The 24,977-nt window shown below is 38.7% G+C and overlaps 1 protein-coding gene across 3 annotated transcripts in view; it reads left to right on the top strand.

The window, feature by feature from the left end:
* The window catches only part of SKAP2 (src kinase associated phosphoprotein 2), a 200,001-nt gene extending 175,524 nt beyond the window's left edge, over window positions 1-24,477 (top strand). Inside the window, exons 10-14 of one of the 3 annotated variants that reach the window (XM_038766231.1) lie at window positions 2,895-2,972; window positions 9,153-9,265; window positions 9,647-9,741; window positions 22,024-22,078; window positions 23,158-23,237. In XM_038766231.1, the coding sequence (XP_038622159.1) occupies window positions 2,895-2,972; window positions 9,153-9,265; window positions 9,647-9,741; window positions 22,024-22,078 (341 nt within the window). In that variant the 3' untranslated portion in view covers window positions 23,158-23,237. Of the gene's footprint in view, window positions 1-2,894; window positions 2,973-9,152; window positions 9,266-9,646; window positions 9,742-22,023; window positions 22,079-23,157; window positions 23,260-23,600 lie in introns of those variants that run through there. The other 2 variants (XM_038766240.1, XM_038766248.1) reach the window with 2 other exon arrangements.
* The last annotated feature ends 500 nt before the right edge of the window (window positions 24,478-24,977 follow it).

Genomic DNA, 24,977 nt, shown 5'->3' with positions numbered 1-24,977 from the left:
TAAGTACTCTGTAAATAGCATCGACTGCTAACTGTCCTAGGAAACCTCTCTGATTAGTCTCTCATTTCTTCACCCTATTCACCCTCCCGTATGAATCACCTGTGCACTTAAGTCCATATCCCTAATGAACTGTGATACGCACCCCACCCTAACCCCCACAGCATATAAGTACATACCCTTATACTCTTGCTTCCCCCACCCATAATTTATTTTAATGTTGGCGTCTCCTGCTAGATTGTGAGCTCCTTGATGGCAGGAATTATCTCTAGGCCCTCTGGGCTCTAAGCTCATTGTGGGCAGGAATGTGTCTGTTTATTGTTATATTTTACTCTCCCAAGTGCCGAGTTCAGGGCTCTGCACAAAGTAAGCACTCGATAAATATGATTGACTGACTATTTACTTCTTTGTGTTTCTCCAAGCACTTAGCACAGTGCTCTGCATATGATAAGTGCTCTATAAACACCACTGATTGATTGGAGAGTCACACTGGGAAGTATGATGATTAAGAGGCTATCCCCAAATATGGAAAAGAGGGAAATGCCCAGAGATTGCTAGAACAGGGAATCAGCTTATTACTCAAGACCCCTCCAGGGGAAAAGCTATTTTGCATAGGATGTCCATCATGCACCTGGCAACACCATCTGGAGACTGCCAAGCACGGAAGAAGAGGGTTGGAAAGTGGAGAGAAATTCCAGATCGACGAATAGATGAGTCAGTGTTAAGTGTCTAAAAGGAACAGATTTGGGAAGCCAGAAATGCAGAAGATTAGCTGGGTGTTCTACAAGAGTGTACTTGTGGACTGTGAATTCCCAAAAAACCTGCTGAAGGGAGTAAAGCAGTGAATTTTACAGGGGTGGTAACTAGAATATGTCAGAGATCAGAGGTAGGTGGTTATTCTTGGATCTGTGGCACTGCTATTTTTGCTGTTGAAACCTTTAACAATGTAAATGAATGTTATGTGTTTATGCTGAAGATTGTACCTTTTTTTCCAGTGGTATTTGTTAAGCACTTACTAAGTGCCAGGCACTGTAATAAGTGCTGGGCTAGATGCAAGATAATCAAGTTGGACATGTCCCATATGGGATTCACATTCTTAATCCCCATTTTATAGATGAGGTAACTGAGGCCCAGAAAAGTGAAGTGACTTGCCCAAGGTCACAAAGCAAGCAAGTGGTAGAGCTGAGATTAGAACCCAGGTCCTTCTGACTCCTAGGCCTGTGCTTCGTCTCCTAGACCATACTGTCTCTGAGTATGGTGTGGGGAGCCTGCAGTATCAGAAATTTGAGAGGAAGGATTGGGCATTCCCCAACCCTCAGCAACCAGCCATTAGGTTTTCTGTCTGGCTAGCTGAACTGTGGATGCCTCTCATGTCTTTTGGAGGGCACAAATCTAAGAGTCACGGGGCGGCGGCGACAACAAACCATTGGGCCATCTCTGGGTGCACTACCATGCAGCTCAGAGAAAATCTTTATCCCGGCTGTAATCAACCTTTGGCACTAGAATTCTGGTGCTGGAAATTGGGGGTCTGAGCTGAACATGACCCCAAAATCACAGGGTGGTTCACAGCTCGCAACTGGTACTAATTATCATTATTAGTAGTAGTATTGTTAACGGTATTCATCGAATGTCCACTGGTTGCAATGTACTGTTCTAGAGAACTTGGAGTTTAACCTACCCCGTGCAATTTCCTAGGATGCACCACAGCTTGGGAGCTTGGAAAAGAGACTACGTGTCCCTGTGGCTGCAGGGTCCCATGTTGAGTGTGTTATGGGTTGCCATTCCAGGTTAATGAGTAGCAGGGAACAGAGGAGAATGAAATTATTGAGTCACTTGAATTTAGAAACCTGTGATGAAGAATATCTTGTGTTATGTATTGTAAATATGTTATATGAATTTAATTATTTCATTCAATATATAATATCACTACTGTTTAGTGTGGCCCTATAAGTAAGGATATATGATTACTTCCAAATCAGTCACCACCCAAATTTATTTGACTATAAAATTCTAAAATTATTCTCTCTTTTCCAAAGAGTATTGTTTGTACAGAATTACGTAAAGCAGAATGCATCAAGTAATCCCCGGAGCACTTTGAATTTAAGGTTTCATTTACTCACAGTATTTTCAGATTAGAATTGAGCTATTCCTTTGTACTCATTTTAAATACTCCAGGATCAGAGTCCGGCATAAAATAGCTAAGCTAATGAAGGTGTGCAACTTATTAAAACAACATAAAACTAGAAATGTCATTCCCAGTTGATGGGGAAGGCAGGAGAGGTGAAGAGGGAAAGGGTAAAAGCCAGAATGGGGGAATAGGGCAGTAGTGGCAGAGATTCATGGCAAGAGGGACTTCCAAAGAATGTAGGTAGAGGCAGGAGAAGAGCCTGTTGCTGGGTAGGGACCGTCTCTGTATGTTGCCAATTTGTACTTCCCAAGCAGTACAGTGCCAGTAAGTGCTCAATAAATATGAATGAATGAAGGACCAATGGCAATAGCGATGAGCACTGTGGGAGAACCTGTCAAGAACTGAGAGTAGGAGAATTGTGGGAAGGATGGGCAGGCAGCAGGAGAGCTGATTGTGTGGAGCTGGGCTTCGGTCCCTTACCTTCCCATTGTAGGGGTGACAGGAGTTTCCAATAGTCACCATTCTTGCTGAGTTAATGTACTGTATAGCACACTACAGGCCAAGAGTTTAAGGACCTTTTTACATACTTAGATCTTCATAGAATAGGCTCTTTGTGGTTTTGATCATTGGTGGGCACTGAGAAAGCTGATTAGCTTGGCTCTTTGGGGACTCCATTTAAAAACTTCCAGTGGTTTGTAAAATGGGGTGTGTTTGCGATTCCTGTCACTGAAGAATTCTTTCACTTACAATTTATGTTATGTATTTGCAGAGGAGGAGGAAGACAATGCTCCCCTGAAGGTGGAAGAACCAAGGAAGATAAACCAAGAAAATGTGAGCCACTCTTCAGGTAATTCTATTGAACAGCTCCCTTTGAACTCAGAGCATTTTTGTTTATATCTATTTTCTAATCTTCTCCCTTCTTGATGCTGGAAAAAGTGCCTTCATCTCTCTAAAAGGTTATCTCTGTTGGTCTGAATATCTTATGGCGGCAAAGCTGCTTAGTCCCATTTAGGATGCATGAAAACCACTTGAGAAGGATTTATAAAGTAAGCCAATTTATACAAGGTATTCCTTCCTGAATTACTTTGTAATGACTCAATTAGCTTTCATTTCTGCACAAAGGAGATTTAGTTGCATAAATTAGCTTATCATCATTGAGGAAGTGTCACTGCTAAAGGACAGTTTATAGATACAACATGCAGTTGCTGTCAAACCTAAAAGAATGTAATATAGACATCTGTGTATACTTTGTGCTTGAGCAGAACAGACTTCTGCCATTCAAAGACTAACAGGGGACAACAAGTTGCCCAGGGGACTGGCAATGTAGACGTCTCTGAAAAGGTCAACTTGACACAGGCTCTGACAATCGACCCACAGCTCTGTCTTCTTTGATAAAAATCAGATAAACTTAAGACCGCTAATTGATCTGCAGCCCGTTTAAATGTTGGCCATGCATATCTTCATTGCATATGATTACCACAGAAAGCAAATGAATTGGGTAGGAAATGCCAGAGTCCGGTGACAGCCACAAAAAAAATTGGAAAAGGACACCGGGGCCCTGGAAGGCTATGAAGGATATTCTCCTTATCTGCTTTCACTTGGCATATTGCCCTGGTGCTAATTATTACTGAACCTGGAAAAATAACTGCAGGCAGAGAGGGTGAAATCACATGATGGGGACAACTTTTCCTGGCTCTTCGCTGTTTCCAGCTAAATGGAGAACAAGCGATATCTCGGGCTTAAGGACATTGTAGTTTTGATAAGCCAGCAATTATTTTACACGGAAAGCAGAGAAGACCGACTTCTTATCAGGACTTTACACCTCTTTACAGCCAAATGTCAGCCGTGGCAAGGTTTGCCGTATCGGAACTGCGTCCTGCATAGAACCGGAGTCTGGGTCACCTTCCCCTCTGTCACATGGCCCATACATCACTCTTCCAGTGCTGTCAGAGAAAGGGTGGATGGGGAGCGTGTGTTCAGGAAGTAGCTTTCCAGGGCTCTTCCTACTGTGACATGTGGAAAGGAAACAGAGGCCTGGTTTCCGGACCCACACAGGAAAGCAGGAACAGGTTGCTGTGAAGGGTTTTGGTTTGCTTTTCTCAGAAAGGAAGTAAGGACGCGGTCATCAGATGTTAGCACTCTGATCCACTAAAATACAGCTATAAAACAACATGACCTATTGAAGCCTTAGGGATTATGCTCCATAATCATTGAAATATAAAGATCCTTGTTGTAGTTTATCATAAAGCTTCTGCCAAAACGTATGATTCTTGTTCTTCAATTCCAGATGTAGAAAATGTGTTCAACTAGTAGATCTGATTTCCATATTTAGAGGTTTTTTTCATTAGAAGAAACTTTGTTTTCCAAGTCTTCTTAGGAGCTTCTAGGGTATTATTGTCTTCCTAAAGGGAAAAATATACCAACTTTTCTAAAGAAGCTTACAAAATTGAACTAGCTTTTTATGGAGTATCCAAGAAGCACCCGACTATCTTATTTTTAAGTTCTTGGTGACATGAAATTCTTTTCAAGCAACAGTTTTAACACTTTTGCATAACTGTGACCTTTGATCGCCCCTAGACTGTCAAATATGTAACACTAGAAGTTTGTTTGCCATGTAGGGCAGTGAGTTGACAAGGATATTACTATCTTGCTGAGCATCCCATGATGTGAACTTCTAACCTTACTCAAGAATGTAATGTTTTCCACACTGAATAATTTTGCTGATGGAAAATCACACAGAATACCAAAAATGTAAAAATGTAAGCATGAGAAAAATATCAAACATTTGCTATTCACAGAATTCTTTGCTTGTTCAGTGTTTGTGATGCCTTTTTAAAATGTAAGTGCCTTACAATAATTAGGTTTTTAATTGTCACAATAGCATTATGGAAGGGTCGGCATTTTAATCGTATTGCGAGTTCCAGTTGCTTTTTAAATAGCTGTTCATATAGTCTAAATTTTATTGTGAATTTTTTGGGTAGCATTGAATTTAAAATCCTGTTCCATTTTTGAGATTATATTTGTGAAAATGCAAGTTCGATAATAGTTCAGACCAATTCAGAATCTATGAATTCAAATGAATCGCATGACAGTGCCTGTACTTCAATAGTCTTCTTTTCATAAATGAATTTTCAGAAAAAGCTGGAGAAATATCCCCACCTCATTTCTGCCCAATTCTGTGTCTGTGTTCAGTCACTTTTCTTTTACTCACTCTCCTTGGCATAAAGCCCATAGTGATTCTCATAGTTTTGAAATTAGGACAGCATGTGGAATGTAACAGGATAGCAAACACTATGCTCAGCATTAAGCATGTGGAAAAATCCTGGTTTCTGTTTTAGAGTGTATCCAGTTTATCATTTCCTGGTGTCCAGTTTTCTTTTTGGTGAGTCTTAGGTACAAATTTTAAGTTTATCACTCTTTTCTGAGCCTATTTTTCCTGAAACATCTTGCTTCTGAGGAGATAGTGATATTTAACATTCTGAACCTACACCATCTCTTATCAGCAGATATCTTCCTGATCTAATTATGGTCCCTAGGTAATCAGATGACTCCAGTTATTAATTTTTCATGTGCAGATTTCACATCGAGAATTTATACTCAACAAATCTGTGGAGTTTAAGGCAATTGTTTGGGTTTATATACATGTATATATACATATATAGAGATGTATGTATTTATGTGTGTTTATATACATATAGGTATATATACAGCTCTCTACATTTATATGCATATAGATATGTATGTTTTCCTCTCTCTCTCTATATATATAGTGTGTGTGTGTGTGTTTGTGTGTGCACACATACATTTTTATTCCCAATAATAATTTTTCACATCACTTTCTGACTAGTGCTGCTTACTGAAATAGGTATGATATCATTTGTGACTGGCCAAAATCTTAGAAGCAAATTTTTGTATTCAGAGTCCATTATATTAGAACACATATAGGTATATATTCAACTCCCTCTAGGTTTATATACATATAGATATGTACGTCTCCCTCTCCACTTACATATATATGTGTGTGTGTGTGCGCACACACACACACATATACATTTTTATTCTCAATAATAATTTCTCACATCACTTTCTGTCTAGTTCTCCTTATGAAATCAATATTACATTATTTGTGACTGGCCTAAATCATAGAAGCACATTTTTGTACTCAGAGTCCATTACATAGGAACACAGAGGTATGGTTAACTGTTGTGGAACAGTGCAATCAGAATAGTAAAGGGTTTTATTTCAAACATATCTTTCCAAGTATTACCACTAGAACTGTTGCATCTTCAGCACTGAGATTTAATGAAATCCTCCTGATTAACATCTAGGGAGATTTGCATCTTGTTCACCATGGGGGTCTCTCCTCTTCTGTATGTGCTGGTGCAGCACCCATTAGCGTTAATAGGCATTTCACCAGGTGCATCACGGGGAAAAGAGACCCCAAAGTGATAAGGTTTACATGATAGAATCACCAAATACTTAAGAACGTGTATATAGAAGCAGAGTCACATACGATGGCAAAGTGTGAAGGAAAAGCAACAGCAGGAAAAATCCCTGGGAATCAGAAATCAGCCAGTCCTTCCTTTCTAAATCCCTACCAGAACTTCACTTGCTTGGGAAAAGCCTAGTTCTGGTCAGCCACGAAGAACAAGATAGTCAGATCCGTTTACCTTCTCCTCAATCCACTGGGGAGACCGTTAGAGTTGGGAGAGAGAGAGAGAGGGAGGGAGGGGTGGCAAAATGATGTCATCCTCTTTTTACTTGATCTAATTCCTTGTCTTTTAAACTGACACTGACAAACTGCATAGGGCCCAACATTTGACCCGTGAGGATGCTGCAGAGCCTAAATTGCTATTGGTCTAAAAAAGTGGTTTTAAAAGAAATCAACCACTTTATTACAAAGTAATTAAAAAATTGCCAATGTATTGCAGTGATGGTCAGGCCAGCCTGAGCACCCTCTAGTGTCCACTCATCGAAGTTGGGGGGGATAAATCCTCCTGAATAGAAGGAATGAAAGAGAAAGGGGTGAACACTACGTCCTTAGGCCTTGGTTGGGTCCCCAAGCTCATGCACATTCCTGCAGGTTTCAGTGATGATGACTCAAACTTTTAACACAGAGGCTGAGCTATAAATACAATTCAGCCCATTTTGGCATTGTTATCAAACTAAGTAAACAAACTTCTTTCTTGAAGGTGGATGTGCGCAAGGGGGGGCATTATCCTTCATTTACTTTCCAAAAGAATAATGGAAAAGGAAAAAATAGCTTCCCCACACCCTAGGCAGTTGAATGGCATACTATTCATTCAGTCAGTCATATTTATTGAGTGGTTACTGTGTGCGGAGCACTGTGCTATTTAACTGCTCCTCAGCTTTGGACTATTTTAACGCAAATTTTCTTTAATGACACAACAAACTTAACTTCTTGCGACTAAATCGTAAACTTCACATAATGGCCTAACAGGCTAATGACATGCAAATAAGCCAGGTCTATGTTGGAATTGTCTGTGAGCCTGCTGTTCGAGAATCATATGACAGAGTAGCAGCGTGGCTCAGTGGAAAGAGCGAGGGCTTTGGAATCAGAAGTCATGGGTTCAAATCCAGCCTCTGCCAATTGTCAGCTGTGTGACTTGGGCAAGTCACTGAACTTCTCTGTGCCTCAGTTACCGCCTCTGGAAAATAGGGATTAAGACTGTGAGCCCCCCGTGGGACAACCTAATTACCTTGTATGTACCCCAGCGCTTAGAACAGTGCTTTGCACATAGTAAGCACTTAATAAATGCTATTATTATTATTATTATTATTATTATTATTCGAACTAAAATGACAGCCTTGCTCCAGCATATGTCTCTGATATTTATCCTATTAAAATGAAAAGATGACATTCTTATAATGGTTGGAACGGTTATTGGTTATTGTCTGGTTATTGTATACTGTCTGGTTTTTGTATACGTAATGGTGATCGGACGTCTTATTGGTCTTGCTTACATTCTTTTTGAGTTAACTCATCATCACTCAGTTATCATGAAATTAAAAACAGGAAGCAGTTTTGAGTATAACAAAAGCATCCAGTGTATTTAACTCTGCAGTGTTTCAAGAGATGTTCATTGTAGAGTAAGCCTATGACAAAGCATTTATTACTCTGTTATTGCGGTATTACCGAGCAAAGAGCGCTAAATAATCAATCAGTTAATGGTCTGTATGGCAGTTTGAACACATCACATCCATTGTGCTTATGCCGTTAGAAGGATGAGCTTATAACTCTCGTGTATGTTGTGTGTTTGTACAGAGCTTAATGTCCTAAACTGAAGCTGACAAAAATATTTTGAAAGATGCAACTTCAGCAATTGTAATTTCGAAGTTGCCCTAATATTTGAGTGAAAGCAATCAAAGGATTTGTGCACAAGATTCTTCAGAGAAGAAAGTGGAAGGGGAGAGGGAGGAGGTGGATGACTCCTAGAGAAATGAGAATATTTGCGCATTGTTTCCCCTTTGTCCCTCTTTTTAACCTGGCATTTTTATTATTATTATTTTTTTCACTCCCTTTTGGGTAGGATTTTGATTTATTTTTGTCTATGAAGCTTTTTAAGTTTAAATTCTGGGAATGGGTGGTTCATAAATTATTGTTAGTCACCTCTCACCAATATTGCTCACTATAGAGTGAAGTGTGTTTATCTTCTTCAAGGCAAGATGCAAATGTGGCTTGTTTTATATTAAGGCAGATGCCTTTTGGACAGTGATCTCTAATAACTATGTTTTAGAGCAAATCACCAGAAAGGAAATAAATGATATTTACAAGTCCAAAGGTAGACCAATTAAAAAAAAAATCTTAATGAGGATGTTAAGAGGGGGAGTGGATGAATTCTTTAGTGGAAGTTGCCGGATGACTCTGGAAGCAGATCAGAACTACATGATATTTTAAAATATTTAATGATTTGCTTTGGAGCATTAATAACTGATGGATTAATGGAAATGAGGTACTTCCCAATGGAAGACTTTACTCATGTTCCCTTTCTTTTCATCTTTCCAGGAGATAAAAACACTGATTATGCTAATTTCTACCAAGGTTTGTGGGACTGCACTGGAGCTGTTCCTGATGAGTTGTCATTTAAACGGGGTGACATTATCTACATTCTCAGCAAGGTAGGCTCCTGAGAATTGGTGACTGCAAGAAAATAATCCAGGCCTCCATATTTGGTTATATAATATGGAAAAAACAAAGATCCATCGGAATTCTCTTAGATCCTAGTTAACAATCATAAGTTCATAATAATGGATTATTTTGTCAAGTGTAATATAATCATATTTTAAACACAATCAGATAACAGGAATCTACTTAAAAGTGTGTTTACCTATCACTTCAGATCTTGGCTAACATCCACTCACTGGCTTACTCAGAAACAATGTAATTATGTGAAAGTTAACATTGTAAGGTAATATGTTATTTATTATGTTTTTCTTTCCTTTTCCTTTTTATTCTTCTCTGTGTTGATTCTGATTTGGTGTGCCATTCACTCCTGGAAGCACTTTGTTTATAGAACAAGTTTTTCATCTTTGTGTAAATACCGTGGGTGTTCCGACAATTTAGAATCGATGCTTTTTTCTTCTGACAGATCCAGGTGATTTTTTTCCCTTGAATCTTACCACTGTCCCTTTGTAAAGAAAATGGCAACGTAAGGTTTCCTCTTAAGGATGTGGTCATGCATCCCTGCTTATATTAAATGTCAAACTTTTCCCAAGCTTCCTAAAAATATTAATTATCTTCTTCAGAAACATCTGCCCTCAGGCACATGGTGTAACTAAATGGCTAGAGGATTAGGTTTGTGGGGTTGGGGGTTAGGGGGGAGGTGTGTCAGGACATCTGGCTTCTAGCCCTCAGTGTACCGCAGTATTCAATTGTATTTATTGAGCACTTAGTACACTGTACTAAGCACTTGGGGGAGTACAGTACAATCAGAAATGAACACATTCCCTGCCCACAACAAGTTTGCAGTCTAGACCCGATACAGGTGTATGTCTGTTACCCAAACTGCTCCAACTGTAAAATGAGAATACCTATGTCATTCTCCCATCTCGTTTTCCTGAGATGTTTTGCAAATGTATATGATAATGAGCTTAAAATTCCCCCTTATTTTGAAGGGTATATGAGGCCAGCTTTATAGAGTTGGGTGGGACAGAGATTTTTCCCAACCAGAACATAGTGATGAATTGTCCCATGTACTTTCACAGAGCTGAGCTCACACTCCTTCCCTAATGCATGAGAAGAAATCTCAGGTCATGTGAAAGCACATCAAATTCTTTGTAAAAAAAATTGCCTAAATCATAAATCTCAAATAGTGGTCGTAGTTATAGTGCATTAAGTTCCGGAAGATAATTTGGAGAAGTAGCAAGTCCTGTAGAACTACATGAATGGGATTTGGAATAACTCTTTGAATATTAATCCCACTTGACACAAAGGCATGCCATTTCATCTCCCTCTACCTTTTTGCCATTCTTTGAGTAGTTCAGGCCTATTTGAACAGCCCAAGAAGTTACACCAAGATTTAAGTGGTAGGATCAAGCTGACAGTTTTGCTTTTAGTCAGACTACTAGCACAAGATGTTGCCGTTTAGCTTGTAAATTTTAGGAAAATATCTTGAAGTTTTAGAAATCTGTAACTTTCTTCATCAGTTTATATGCCCTTTTTTGAATCTTTTATAAGTTTATCATCCAAATATAACCATTTTTAAGAATGGCATTTAGCTGTGTATAAAAATACAGAGGATAAGTGCCTAATTACAATGCCATTATAATTCTGTCAGAGCCTGACTACACAGGCTCTCTGCCAGAATTTCAAAATGCAGAGTTTTTTTTTCTCCTACTCTCCAAAGTGCTTAGTATAATGTTCTGCACATTGAGTAAGTGCTCAATAAATACCATCTATGATGCTTTTGAAATTATTCAAATCTCTGCATTATTACTTTGAAATAAGTGCATGGAACTGGATAGCAATGACCGCAGTGAAACATTTTAGGTGCAAACCCAGGTCTTTATTGTCCTACGAAAGATTTAGCCATAGAGGCATTTTATTGACCTTCAAATGACATTTGGCAACTTACCTTTTTGCAAACCAGGTAAATGGCAAAATAGCATGTTTCATGATATGCATACCAGTGTCTCACAATTGGCATTTAACCTTCATCATTCATTTGTTTTTTTTGTTAGTATTTATTGAGCACCAACTTTATGAAGACCACTGTACTCTGCTGGGTAAGAGTACGGTTGAAGATAAATTAGACACAGACTGTGGTTCACAGGGGCTATGATTTAAGGGAAAGAGGAATAAGGAGAAAGGCAGCATAAACAAGGAAAGAGTCAGAAAGTGAAACAACATAACCAAAAATTACAATAATAAAGACAATAGTGCTGCCGTCAATTGTATAGTACGTAGAGCCCGGGCCTGGGAGACAGAAGGTCGTGGGTTCTAATCCCAGCTCCACCACTTGTCTGCTGTGTGGCCTTGGCAAGTTATTTTACTTCTCTGTGCCTCAGTTACTTCATCTGTAAAATAGGGATTAAAACTGCGAGTCCTAAGTTGGACAGGGACTGTTTCCAACTCGATTTACTTGTATCCACCCCAGCCCCTTGTACTGGGACATGGTAAGTGCTTAACAAACACCGTAGTTATTAATTATGGGTAAGGAAGTCATTTCAGGCTCTTCATCATTGCAGCTGGCTAGCCAAGTATTATTGGGAGCATGGTGCGCAATGTCTTCTAGTTCTCCTTCCCCCCACCTTTTGGTGGTTGAAAGGTAAGATTCTGCATGTTTCCCTTGCTCTGCATTACTTTCTAGTATCACCAGGCCATCTTTAAGACACAAATATGGGATGATTTTACCATTACATAGCTGCATTGATAGGAAAGGAAAACAGTAGTATCCTTTTTTAACCTAGTCCTTGGAGTTCATGTGGCAGGAGCACAATATGGTGGCGGCAGCCATACAATGCTCCTTCTCTAGTTCTCAGGAGCTGAACTCCCTCCTTCCTCTGATGTGATCCTGAACTGGCCAAGAACTGCTTTCCCCTATGCTAAGGGGAGCGCTGAAGGAGGGGAAGCCCTGTTGCTCCTGTTTATGGTCTGTATTTGCCGACTCTGTCTCCCAATCTGGCACAGAACCAAGGATTCCAAACCCCAACCCATTGTAGTCCCCAAGATATGAGAATCACCGCTACTGAGGGGACCTAAGGGATAGGCCATTCGGATTCCAAAGTGAACCTACCCTAGAGCATTGAACACTTAGAGCAGGGTCGAATTCCTCTTTTCCTCTAAGCAGGAATAAATCATACTAGCATCCATTACTCCTGATTTTTCTTCTCCTAACTAGTCCCCTATTCCTGGACAAAGCACAGAACCATGAGACTGAGTTGGTGCAACAAATAACCAGGTGCTTTCAAAGAAAAGATTTTTGAGTAGTATAATGAATTCAAAGTCCTGGAGATTAAAATATTATTTAGTGGAAAGAAAAACAAAGCGTTTAAAGATTGTTGGGTCAGGATTTAGGAAACCTGATTCCCAGACTCCTTCTGCTTCCATCTACTTGTGGCTTGATGGACCCAATGCTTATTTGAGAATCAGAGTAGCCTAGTGGAAAAAGCAAAGGTTTTGGGAGTCAAAAGGTCCTGAATTCTAAATTTGGCGCTGCAACTTGCCTGCTGAGTGACCATGGGCAAGTTACTTAACTTTTCTACTCTTAGTTTCCTCATCTGTGAATTGGGGACTAAATGTTCATTTCCCTCCCCCTTAGACTGTGAGTCCTGTTTAGGGCAGGGACTATATCCAATCTGATTATCCGGCATCTATTCCCGTGCTTAGTTCAGTACTTGACATGTAGTAAGTGTCTAATAAAATCCACAATTATAATTTTTTATTATTACCTGTTTTCTGTAATAATAATAATAATGTCATTTATTAACCACTTACGATGTGCAAAGCACTGTACTAATTGCTGGGGAGGTTACAAGGTGATCAGGTTGCCCCACGTGGAGCTCACGGTCTTAATCCCCATTTTACAGATGAGGTAACTGAGGCACAGAGAAGTTAAGTGACTTGCCCAAAGTCACACAGCTGACAAGTGGCAGAGCCGGGATTTGAACCCATGACCTCTAACTCCAAAGCCCATGCTCTTTCCACTGAGCCATGCTGATTCCCCATAGTCTCCCCAAATGCAAAATGGGAAAAATATTCCCACTTCCACCCCCCACTTTACAGGAGAGTTACAAGGATGAAAATGGAAGTAAAATGAAATAAAAATGAATTATTAGAAAAGAAAGCACTTCTTTAATCCAAGGTAACGATATTATTGTTGGGTTCAATTCTGCCCCAACCTGGGGGAAAAAAACCCAGCTTGTCCCAAGTCCAGTGTGGACATTGGGCTGTTTATTTGTACTTAAGTGGGTAAGGGGAATGGTGAGAGCTTTCCTGCGTGGAGGTTCACTGATATTTGGAGATGGGGTTTTGGGGTGGGGCACACTGTATGCTCTGCCAGCAATTCTGCCATCAGTATGATTGTGTTGCTATGCTCCCTTTACACCAGGTTGGAGGGAGGTGGTAAACCTTTGCTGCCTTGCTAATGGTTTTCTCTTTTTTTTTTTTTTAACGGCCTATGTTAAGCACTTACTATGCACAGGTACTGTACTAAGCACCGAGGTAGATACAAGTTAATCAGGTTGGATCCAGTCCCTGTCTTAATAAGCCTCACAGTCTTAATCCTCATTTTCCAGATGAGGGAATTTAGGTCCAGAGAAGTGAGATGATGTGCCCAAGGTCACACAGCAGACAAGTGACGGAGCAGGGATTACTAGGGAGGTTCTTCAGACTTCGCGGCCCATGTTGTATCCACTAAGCTGCAGCTGCTTCTGATTGAAGCCGACAAGTGTCTGCTTCAAGCAGAGTTTAAAAGCGAGGCTAGAGGGGATCAGCTCTCCCTTCCCAAACATGTGTTGAAGCACCTCGAGGAGCTACATAGGGTGAATAAGGCTTAGTTTTGTTCTTATGCTTTATTTAGGCTGCCAGATCTGTTGGCCATTACACACATGAGAAAGGTTTGGTTGTGAAGAACATCATCTTGGTTAAAATCAGGCAACTGTACCACGCGTTTTCTCAAGTCTTTGTTTCCACATCTATTAACTTTTTAGATTAACATTTGGATTTTGAGACCGTGGCATGAAATTTTGGCTTTTTTTATTTTACTTTTTTCCACCATCTAGTGGTTGAAAGTGGATAAGGCAAGCATCACAATTAAATGTGCCGATCCAAAATGGTGTCATAAATTCGACCTCGGTTGACTCTAGCTGTGGGTTTCTCATCAAAGTCGACCAACGTTGACATTAATTATTTAAAATTGCTGATATTGAATTAAACACAAACCTGAGTTCAAAGCAAAATGGATTTTTAGCAGATGGAAGAAATAGTTGTATAGGTTTTGAAAATTGTTCTCTTTAAAAAATTACAAAAGTTTACAATAAAACGAGCCATTTAAAAGGTGCTTTAAAATACTGAACTTCTGTCTAATGACTAAGTAAATGTAACTTTCTGTTTACCTGCTTCAAGAACTCCATGTCAAACTGTTCATTTTTCTTTTAATGTGGCACAGAGTAGTTGAACAAAGGAAGCATTCTTAGGACTTAAAAGAGCATTTATTACTTGGTGCATTAATAAAGCAGTAAGATGACCATACATTGTAGTTCGCCACATTCAACTTTTGGAATAGTAGCAGAAAATCCTTACTCTAGCTTTTATTAGACTACCTTTATTAGATTTATGAAACTTAACTTTGAAGTAGACACCGATTCTTTTTCCAGTGAAGTGTTTTTAATTTTATTTTTCCGGCAGAGGAATGAAGGGGTTTTAAGAGAAAAGGCTAGATCTTGAGTTGTGATTTTACTCAACAAGTGTGGGACCCGTTTTGGGAGCCATGCCCATTAATTATTAATATAAGCAATTGATAATAGAGCAAAAAATCAAATGTTTCATTGTAAAATTCAAGAGTAAGCAGATTTCCTTCCCACCCCTCTTTCCTTTTTAACATTTTCCAATTAGTAGCTGTCATGTGACCCCTGGCCCAGCTATTCCCTCCTTCAAAGTGTCTGTGCCATTTTCTCACTTTTAACCTTTGCACTTTACAAATCATAAATCCAAGTCCCGTTGGCTTTATAAAGAGAACCTGTAACTTTGCTTGGAGGTTTTTTTGATAATGTGCACCCAATTTTTGACAAAAAGCTTACAAGTTCATATTAATGGATAGCCTTAGTTTTTATCTTGGTTTTAAATATAATCAATCCTTCAAATGCTTTATATTTTTCAGTCTTTATATAGTTTAAAATCTTAGTGTATTTTATTAAAGATCATCTCAGTTTATTGTTTATTTTTGCCCTTTTCATCCTTCATGTTTTGGTTTAGTAGAACAGATTCAGTTATAATATTTGAAGTGGGGATTTCTGGGTTTTTTCATGAAAGTTGCCTTAGAATGAAGTGAGTATTAACATGGAAAATTGTAGTTTTATATACATTTTCTGGGTAAGGTAAACACATTTTAAAGACACACATACGCTCTTTGGATTGTTTGTTTTCATATTTAATAAATAGATGCCAAAGTACAAAGTATAAACTGTTTCATTGGCAAACATTTCAATTTTGCTTACACTCAGTAAGCTTTGAGGCGCAAGAGAAGAGAGCCCAGAATGTAAATAGTTGTTGTATTTTCCAGAAACCTTATTAGGCTGAAACATTGTCCAGTTGCAACAGTAATATGCAAAATGCAATGATTTGGTGATGAATGTGTATCCATTGCCCTATTCACTTCTGTAGCTGTGTTGTCATATTCTCCTTTTCTGGATTTATTCTGTCTATTGGCTTACCTCTATATCTGAACTCATCAGTAAATTACTGACCATATTCTTACCCGGATGTTTTTTGAAGTAATAAATTATTTTTAGTAGACAGAAGACAGAAGAGCTGTGCGTCAGCATGTATAGAGGCATGCCAATTTGTCCCTCAGATAACAAAAGTGAAGAAATCATGAAATGTGTGGTCAACTAGTCCAGTCTAGGCAGATGTTTGAGACTTCGAGCTTTGTTAGAGTGTTGAATAAAAGTTAAACATCTAGCTGGGAAGGAATTGTGAGCTTATTAATTATTAATTATTATGATATTTGTGAAGGGCTTGCTATGTGCCAGGCACTGCACTAAGCACTGGGGTGGATGCAAGCAAATCGGACTGGACACAGACCCTGTCCTGCGTAGGGCTCACAGTCTTAATCCCCATTTTACAGATGAGGTAACTGAGGCCCAAAGAAGTAAAGTGACTTGCCCAAGGCCACACAGCTTAGGTTATGTTCTCTGGGGCCGAACAAAAGGATGTCATTGCAGTTAACTTTCTTCTGATAATTAGATGGTTGTCCACCACTGACCAATTATTTCACATTATGGGACTTTTGATGACCAGTTATAATGGCCACCCATCCCAATTGAGGCTGTACTGCTTTGCCATTTTGTTTGTATTTATACTAACATGAATTCCTCCTCCTCCTCCCCTCCCCATCGTGCCCCCTCCCTCCCTCTGCCCTACCCCCTTCCCTTTTCCCAAAACACTTGTATATATTACTCTATTTTATTTGTACATATTTATTACTCTATTTTATTTGTACATGTTTATTACTGTATTTTACTAATGATGTGTATATGGCTATAATTCTGTTTATTCTGATGGTACTGATGCCTGTCTACTTGTTCTGTTGTCTGTCTCCCCCTTCTAGACTGTGAGCCCGTTGTTGGGTAGGGACCATCTCTATATGTTGACAGTTTATACTTCCCAAGCACTTAGTACAGTGCTCTGCACACAGTAAGCGCTCAATAAATACGATTGAATGAATGAATGAATTACATACCACAAAAGGGTAATGCCACATGCTATTTAGAGCACTGAGGAAAGCATTTTAATGACTATAGGGGAAGCCTGTAATTTCTTGGAATATTTAATCAGTAAGTGGTATTTGAGTGCCTGTTGTACGCAGAGCACTTTACCAAGTGCTCGGGAGAGTACCACAGAACCAAAGCACTAGCCCTGTCTTCAAAAAACTTACAGTCTAATTTGGACTATAAAGGGAATGTCCCTCATTTGATTTGCAAGGAATCTTCCACCTCTTTGCAACCTGTCAATCAATCAGAAGATCAAGCTAGTAAATCAATATTCATTCATGCAGTCGTATTTATTAAGCAGTTACCGTGTGCAGAGCACTGTACTAAGCACTTGGGAAAGTATAAACAACAATAAACAGTGACATTCCCTGCCTACAATGAGCTCACAGTCTTGCTGGGGGAGACGCACATCAATGCAAATAAATAAAATTACAGATATGTACATAAGTGCTGTGGGCCTGGTGGGGGAAGAGCAAAGGGAGAAAGTTAGGGTGATGCTGAAGGGAGTGGGAGATGAGGAAAAGTAGGGCTTAGCCTGGGAAGGCCTCTTGGAGGAGATGTGCCTTCAGTGAGGCTTTGAAGCGGGAGAGAGTAATTGTCTGTCAGATTGAGGAGGGGAGGGTATTCCAGGCCAGAGGCAGGACGTGGATTGGGGGTCGGCGGCAAGACAAGTGAGATTGAGGCACAGTGAGAAGGTTAGCACCAGAAGACCAAAGTATGGACTGAAGTGGGGAAAGACAGCAGGTTGGGAGGTCAGCTAGGGGGCTGACCTCCCAAGGGGGCTAAATCTAGGTGGGATAAGATGAGTGACTGTATTAAAAAATAATAGTAATAATGGCATTTGTTCAGTGCTTACTTTGTGCAAAGCACTGTTCTAAGCGCTGGGGAAGGTACAAGGTGATCAGGTCCCATGTGGGGCTCACAGTCTTAATCCCCATTTTACAGATGAGGTAACTGAGGCCCAGAGAAGTTAACTGACTTGCCCAAAGGCACACAGCTGATAAGTGGCGGAGCCAGGATTAGAGCCCATGACCTCTGACTCCCAAGCCCGGGCTCTTGCCACTGAGCCACGCTGCTACTGCTTAAAGTAATAGCAGTTTGACTGTATATGACTGCCATAACTTATTTTTTAAATGGTATTTGATAAGCACTTACTGTGTTGCAGGCACTGTACTAGGCACTGGGATAGATACAAGCTAATCAGGTTGGATACAGTCCATGTCCCACATTAGAGAAGCAGCATGGTTTAGTGGAAAGAGCACGGGCTTGGGAGTCAGAGGTCATGGGTTCTAATCCCGCCTCTGCCACTTGTCAGCTGCGTGACCTTGTGCGAGTCACTTAACTTCTCTGTGCCTCAGTTCCCTCAGCTGTAAAATGGGGTGAAGACTGTGAGCCCCACGTGGGACAACCTGATTATGTTGTATCTCCCCCAGTGCTTAGAACAGTGCGTGGCACATAGTAAGCGCTTAACAAATACCAACATTATTATTATTATAGGGCTCACAGTCGTAACCCCCATTTTACCAATGAGGGAATGGAGCACAGAGAAGTAAAGTTACCTGAGCAAGGTAATTCAGCAGACAAGTGGCAGAGCTGGGTTTGGAACTCAAGTGTAAGCTAACTTAAGAACTTAAGTGCTTAGTACAGTGCTGTGCACACAGTAAGCGCTCAATAAATACGATTGAATGAATGAATGAAAGTGTAAAGACCTGGGAGAAGCAGCGTAGCCTAGTGGGTAGAGCATGGGCTTGGGAGTCCGAAGGTTCTGGGTTCTAGTTAAGCACTTAACAAATACCACAATTATTTAGGTCCTTCTGACTCCCATATCCGTGCTTTATACTAGGCCATGCTGCGTCCCACAGGGAACTTTTAATATAAAATGATCTAGGATATTTAACCATAGCAAAATTATGTTGTCATTCATATTTGGAATAATTTTTCAACGAATCTGAATTTTAAAATAGTAATGCAAATTTTTAGATAAGACCGTAGCTTGGAAAATAATATTAATCTGATTAAGAACTATGCTTAAGAAGGTTCACGTGGGTTTACAAATGGTGTTGAATTTACCAAAATGCTGGCTTATAGACAGTCAGCCAGTCATATTTATTGAGCGACTACTGTGTGCAGAGCACTATACTAAGCACGTGGGAGAGTCCAATACAGCAATAAATGGACACATTCCCTGCCCACAACGAGCTCAGCTCACATCTGTGTGTTTGAGGGAGGGACATATCCAACATTTGAAGACCTGTTGCTCTCATACAGTATGGTCTTTAATACGTTAAATGACAGAACAATCTAAAATTTTACTCATATTTCACATTTCTCATAGGGAAGCTCTTTTTTCTTAAATTTTGTGGAAACTGGATGACGCTTACTAAATGGAATCCTGGGCCTGGAAAGTGTCTAAGAAGTTGGTCTGTTCTGTTGAAATGTGAAATAATGCTATCCCAGCACACGGATACTGTATGTCATAAGGGAACAATAGGAAAACATTTACTTAATGTTTTAGTAAATGGATAAAACCAATATTTCTCCTTTTAAGTACTAATCTTTTTCTCTGAGGTACAGCATAGTCCTAAAATGAGACAATCAGTTTTCTTTTCAGCTTAATAAATATTAATTGGGACCTGATATTTCAACCACTAAATAAAAACAGAAGTAAAACTAATTTAACAGGATGAAAATTGGAAACATGTTAGTAGCGTAGTGCACACCCAGCACTCTCTTATGATTACTTTCTCAGTTTACTGGGCAAGTTAGGTTTGTTCTTTTTTTTTTCCTTTTACTATCACATTATTTTTTGCCTTGAAGCCATTTGTTTTGCAGTTATTGAATTTCTTTGGAGTATTATTTTCATACAGTAAGCATCACGGCACCTCTGAATCTTGATAGCATTACTACACAAGGAAAAAGAAGCTTTGTGTTAGTAATTACCTAACATTGTCAGAAGCTGACTGCAGGCCTCTGTCTAGTGATAACAGAATAACCACATAATGTAGCTTTATAGCACATGATTAATAGAAAATAATTACACGTCCTACAAAGGGATGCAATATTTCTTATAAATTGACTAGAATGGTTTCCCGTAGATTAAAGGACTCTTCATTATTTTATCAGTCCTCCTGAAGTATAGTCACTTGCCTATGTTAGCATTTCGGTTGATGTCAAGAGCCGAATAGAGTGAGGGATACCAGATGGCAGGCTTTCTTTTACCTGAGATCTTGCCTGCTACATGCCGAGCATGGTGTGTGCCTGCCTTCAAATACTGCCTTCAAAAACTTCAAATATTTCTCTTGTTTCTCTTATTTATATTTTGTGTTGGTTGCCAATAAACCGTTCGGCCTTTAAAAAAATACCTGTACAAGAACTGCCCAGTAACAATTGGCACGTGGACTTCAAGACAGCATTTTATCAATGGTCTAATTTTTCCACTGTAAGTAATTTAAAATTAAGAAGAAATTGCGTTAGTTTGGGAAAGGGAAGAAATTAGTAGGAGTGTGGATTTTTCTTTATCAGAGGAAATTTGCTATAACATGGAAGTCTTAGGACCAAAGCTTAGAGCATTGTCCTCTCATGAGTAGGTACCCGGAAAACATTTTCATTCTGAAGTGTGAGCTGCATATGTTTTAATTGGAATGCAGGTTACTTTTAAGGACCATACGAAGAATAGCAGTGATAGGAGTAAAAGTCACTCGGTTTGTCATCTTGTCTCTATACTGTTCAGTGAATTCTCATCAGTTTAGTAGATTCTGTATTTTATTTCGTGAATTCACATAGAAGTATTAAATGAAGTTTTAAAATGTCAAGAACTGGAAATTTTGCATTTCAAAATCAAGAGTTTCAACACATTTTTAAAAATTTCACATAATTCTTAAAGAAGTGTGTCTGCGTAGTCTGAAAAAAATGTTTGGCTAAAGAGAAATATGTAAGCATCTACATTTTAAGCTGATTTTTCTCTATGCCTAGTTTTAAAGCATTTGTTTGCAGTTCAAAAGGTGTCTGTTGTATACACGTTTTCTGCTTCATAAGTTTCATTTAGCTATTTTAGAATGAGACTCTGTAGACCCTGCTCTTCTTGGAAATGATTAGTTATCAGATCTCTTAAACAGTGTGATGAATATGAGGTTTTGCTGAGGGCGGGGTGGGGGGATTGTTTTGGGTGTGAGAAGAGCCTCTTCTTTGAAGACAGAGTTTGTAAATTGAAATGAAATTGGTCATAAACTTGAGAGTTTAACCTATAATTTAAAATTCTGATTTGAACTTCAGATTTGAGAGCATTTCTAGAACTAAATTTGGGCCAGAAGGCGTATCAGTGATTTATCAGGAATTTACAGTGATGAAAGTAACTCAGCCCAGATTGGTTGAGCTGCCTTCTCTAAGTAACAAAATTTAATACATATCCTGTGGAGTAAAACAGATTTTTTCTTAAACTGTGTCTTTTCTTACCTGTCATTGTCTGTTCTGGCAGGCTGATCCTGAGGTTTGTACCTGATTGATTCCTGAAAGGGGAGGATAGTTTCAATACACAGTGGCATCTATTTGTATTAATTTAGCCCAAAATCTAAAACAAAGGGAACTCTAACATCAGAAACTTACTGTTGTAACATTAAAATCTTGATGCAGTGTCCTTCAAGTGCAAAGATTATGGTTATCAATGGTAAATATGCCATCTTTATTATGCAATAAAGTTAGTAGTATGGTAATCATGAATTTTTAAGATTAGCATTGGCCCAGGAGATTCTAATCTCACTGGATTGTAAACTCCTGGAGGGCAGGGATCATATCTATGTATTCTATTGTATATTATCAAGTACTTAGTTCAGTGATCTGCACACAGTGAGTGCTCAGTAAATGCTACTGATGGATTACTTTATAGAGGATAGAATTATATTCAGTCTCTGACTACGGTTCACTTTATCAATTAACCTTTAAACTTTTAGGCTAAAATTTGGTACCTCAGTCGACAGAGCCAAAAAGCTGGCCTGTATCATCTGAGTAAGTAATGCATGTGTCAATTTAAAAAAATTCCAATACTTTGCATGCATTTCTATATGGAAAACCCATACTGTGTACCGGGAAAAAAAAGCAAGGTAACATACTTATTTGACTGTCTCTCTTAACCTGCCCTCTGAGGAAGAAATATTAATCTTGTCATATTTTATACCTACAGATATAGGTTTTATTGGTTTATGTGGTACTAATATTTCTCACATAATCTCCCTGTTAATAGCCTTCAGGTGTTTACTTTGTATCTGATTGCATGGGTTGTATAATTGTGTACTCTTCAATAGTTATCCCAGTGAACAATCCATTTCAAATTTGATTTTGTTTTCATATTTCCTCCGCCTCTGTAACTTGATGTGTATTCGCCCATTCATCTGGGAGTTGGAGAAGTTGGAACAGTCATTATCTATTGACTTGCTGTTGGGATTGATTTCTAAATATTTAACTTATAGAAAAAAATATTTTGAATTCCTCAGTGCTCTTACAGAGTATTGGTTTTGGAAATATTGTTATTTGAAACTTGTAATTCATTTTATTTTGTTTGTGTATAGCTACATCTAAATAAATTTCATCCCGGAATACATTACATCATGCTAGACTCCAGAAAACTGTTGCAAAGCATTCAGCATGCCTAAAGCAGTGGTAGACTTGAGCAATAATGGAGGATACATATCGCATGTACCTTATGCCTTAGTGGAGCAAACTACCATTAAAAATCATGTGGTTATTCGGAGTGTGGCTGGAAAAGAATCCTGAAGTATGTTGTCATGTCTGGGTTCTTAACATTGATTTCCAAGTGCTTTCAGGTAGTGAGAAATCCTGGGAAAGAAAAAAACATTAAGGTGACAACAAAACAGATTTGCTTAGAGTCTTTAGTTAATTTAAACTTTGGCTGTGTTTCTCAAATACTTAGAAGCTTAAAAAAGCGGCAAAAGAAATAGTATTTCTATTTTCATTTTAGGCCCTTGTAAACTTTATATAAAGGGAAAACATCCACAAGAACTTGCATTCAAAATTGTATTACATTTACGCCAGACTAAAGGTTAATATTGCATATTGTTTTCAATTAGGACTACAATAGATTTGGCTGGTGGGTAGGAGAAATGAAAGGAACCATTGGCTTGGTGCCTAAAGCCTACATAATGGAGATGTATGATATTTGAGAGTCCTGGGTAAGTACATTTTAATCCAATCTTCTTTAATGGCTCATATGTTCTCTTCTCTGTTTTATAAGTCTTTCCTTTTTTTAAAACCTTTGTAGTTGTTCTATTAACACAAGATTGTGACCCAAAAAATGAATTTTTTTCTTGGTTTAATTAAAAAAGCTCTATTGGGTTTCTCTGGGAAATTGGATTAGATTATTCAAGGAAAGTGCTGTTCATAATAGCCAGCTTCTCATCCTGGCTGCTGCAGCTGTTAAAAAAAAAAATCACGCTCCTATCTTTCCTGTGCATATTGATATATTCATTGATCTGTCCTTTGCTAACTCCGTAACTTCCTTCTTTCCAATTAGGAAAATCCTACAGTTTCAGCTGAAGAACAGGAAGGAGAAATGCAGCTCACTCTTTCTGCCTGCAGAAGGGGAATAGTCTACTCTGTCAGCAGATGCTGAGGATTTAGTAAGATCATCATCGCCACATGAGTGACAGCATCTAACCTTTCTTTTCTTTGGTTTGCTGTGCATCGTCAATATTTTCCTTCAATCGTTCATCTTTAACTGTCATTGTATGCAGTTGCTCATTACTATGTTCCCGTGATATGAAATTAAATGATAGGTATTAATATTAATAAGGCACAAGAAGAAAAGTTATACCTGTTGCTATTTTGCATAATAAAGATTAGAGGTGGCTTTTATTTATTATCTGACATACATAAGTGGATCAGTTTTTTTTTTGTTTAGATGTCGACTTCCGCAGCACCATTTCACGAAGAGTGGCAATGGATGGTAAAATCTATTAATCCACGCTGTATTCATTTTTGTGAATGTAATGTGTAATCCCATTGAAACTTCAATTTAATCTATCTAAATGATACAGATTTTTAGGCAGACACCATGCATCTAAGAGAATGTGTTTGCATTGAAGCCCTGTGAATGATTTATTTTAGTATTTATCTTACACGCAGTGGTGACATTTTATCATGAAAGAATTTATGCTTTTTAAAGGCAAATTTACATCATGTTAAATGTGGCCACAAGAGGAAAAAAACACCGGAATTGAAAATGGCAATATACTGTCGGCATTTACAAGATGTGTTGCTGAATAAGGACGCAAAGCATTCTGTCAGTAAAGCAATCTGGTTATCTGTAATGGGACTGCTGAAATGTTGGTGCCAATAGCGTTATTTTCATTTTGTTCATTCAAACCATTAAAGCCTCCATTCTCATCACATTGAAGGGTCTAACTTTCTGCTCGAAATAAGGTTTTTTGGATTTAAAACCTAGCCCACTTCCACTCTGTTTTTTAATTGACTCTCCAGTCCATTTGGAGACTTTTACAGTATTAAGGATCAACAGGTGAGTTTAACGACCATATCACAGACATAAATTATTTTGTAATCTGTGTGTTTATTCTTTTCTTATTGCCCTTTTCATAAACATTAGCAGCTAATACAGTATACAATTTTTAATTACTCTTGTGATACAGATGGGGTTTCAAAATCTTAAATTCACATCCTTGATTTCAGATATCTTACCCTATTCAGTGAATCACTGAGTTAGATGAACACAAATCATTTCAAAACTTTTACTGTCCAAAGTGTTTTCCATATATTGTGCAAGAGAACATGAAAGCTTTGTCTCATATGCACACACTAAATCCGTAAAATAAAAAGTGTTAACAAGTATTTCCGTTACCCATTGTATCTGTCTCCCCCTTTTAGACTGTGAGCC

The sequence above is a fragment of the Tachyglossus aculeatus genome, chromosome 2 (genome assembly GCF_015852505.1).
Source record: "Tachyglossus aculeatus isolate mTacAcu1 chromosome 2, mTacAcu1.pri, whole genome shotgun sequence".
NCBI classification, from domain to species: Eukaryota; Metazoa; Chordata; class Mammalia; order Monotremata; family Tachyglossidae; genus Tachyglossus; species Tachyglossus aculeatus.
This window is presented reverse-complemented; position numbering and strand designations above follow the sequence as displayed.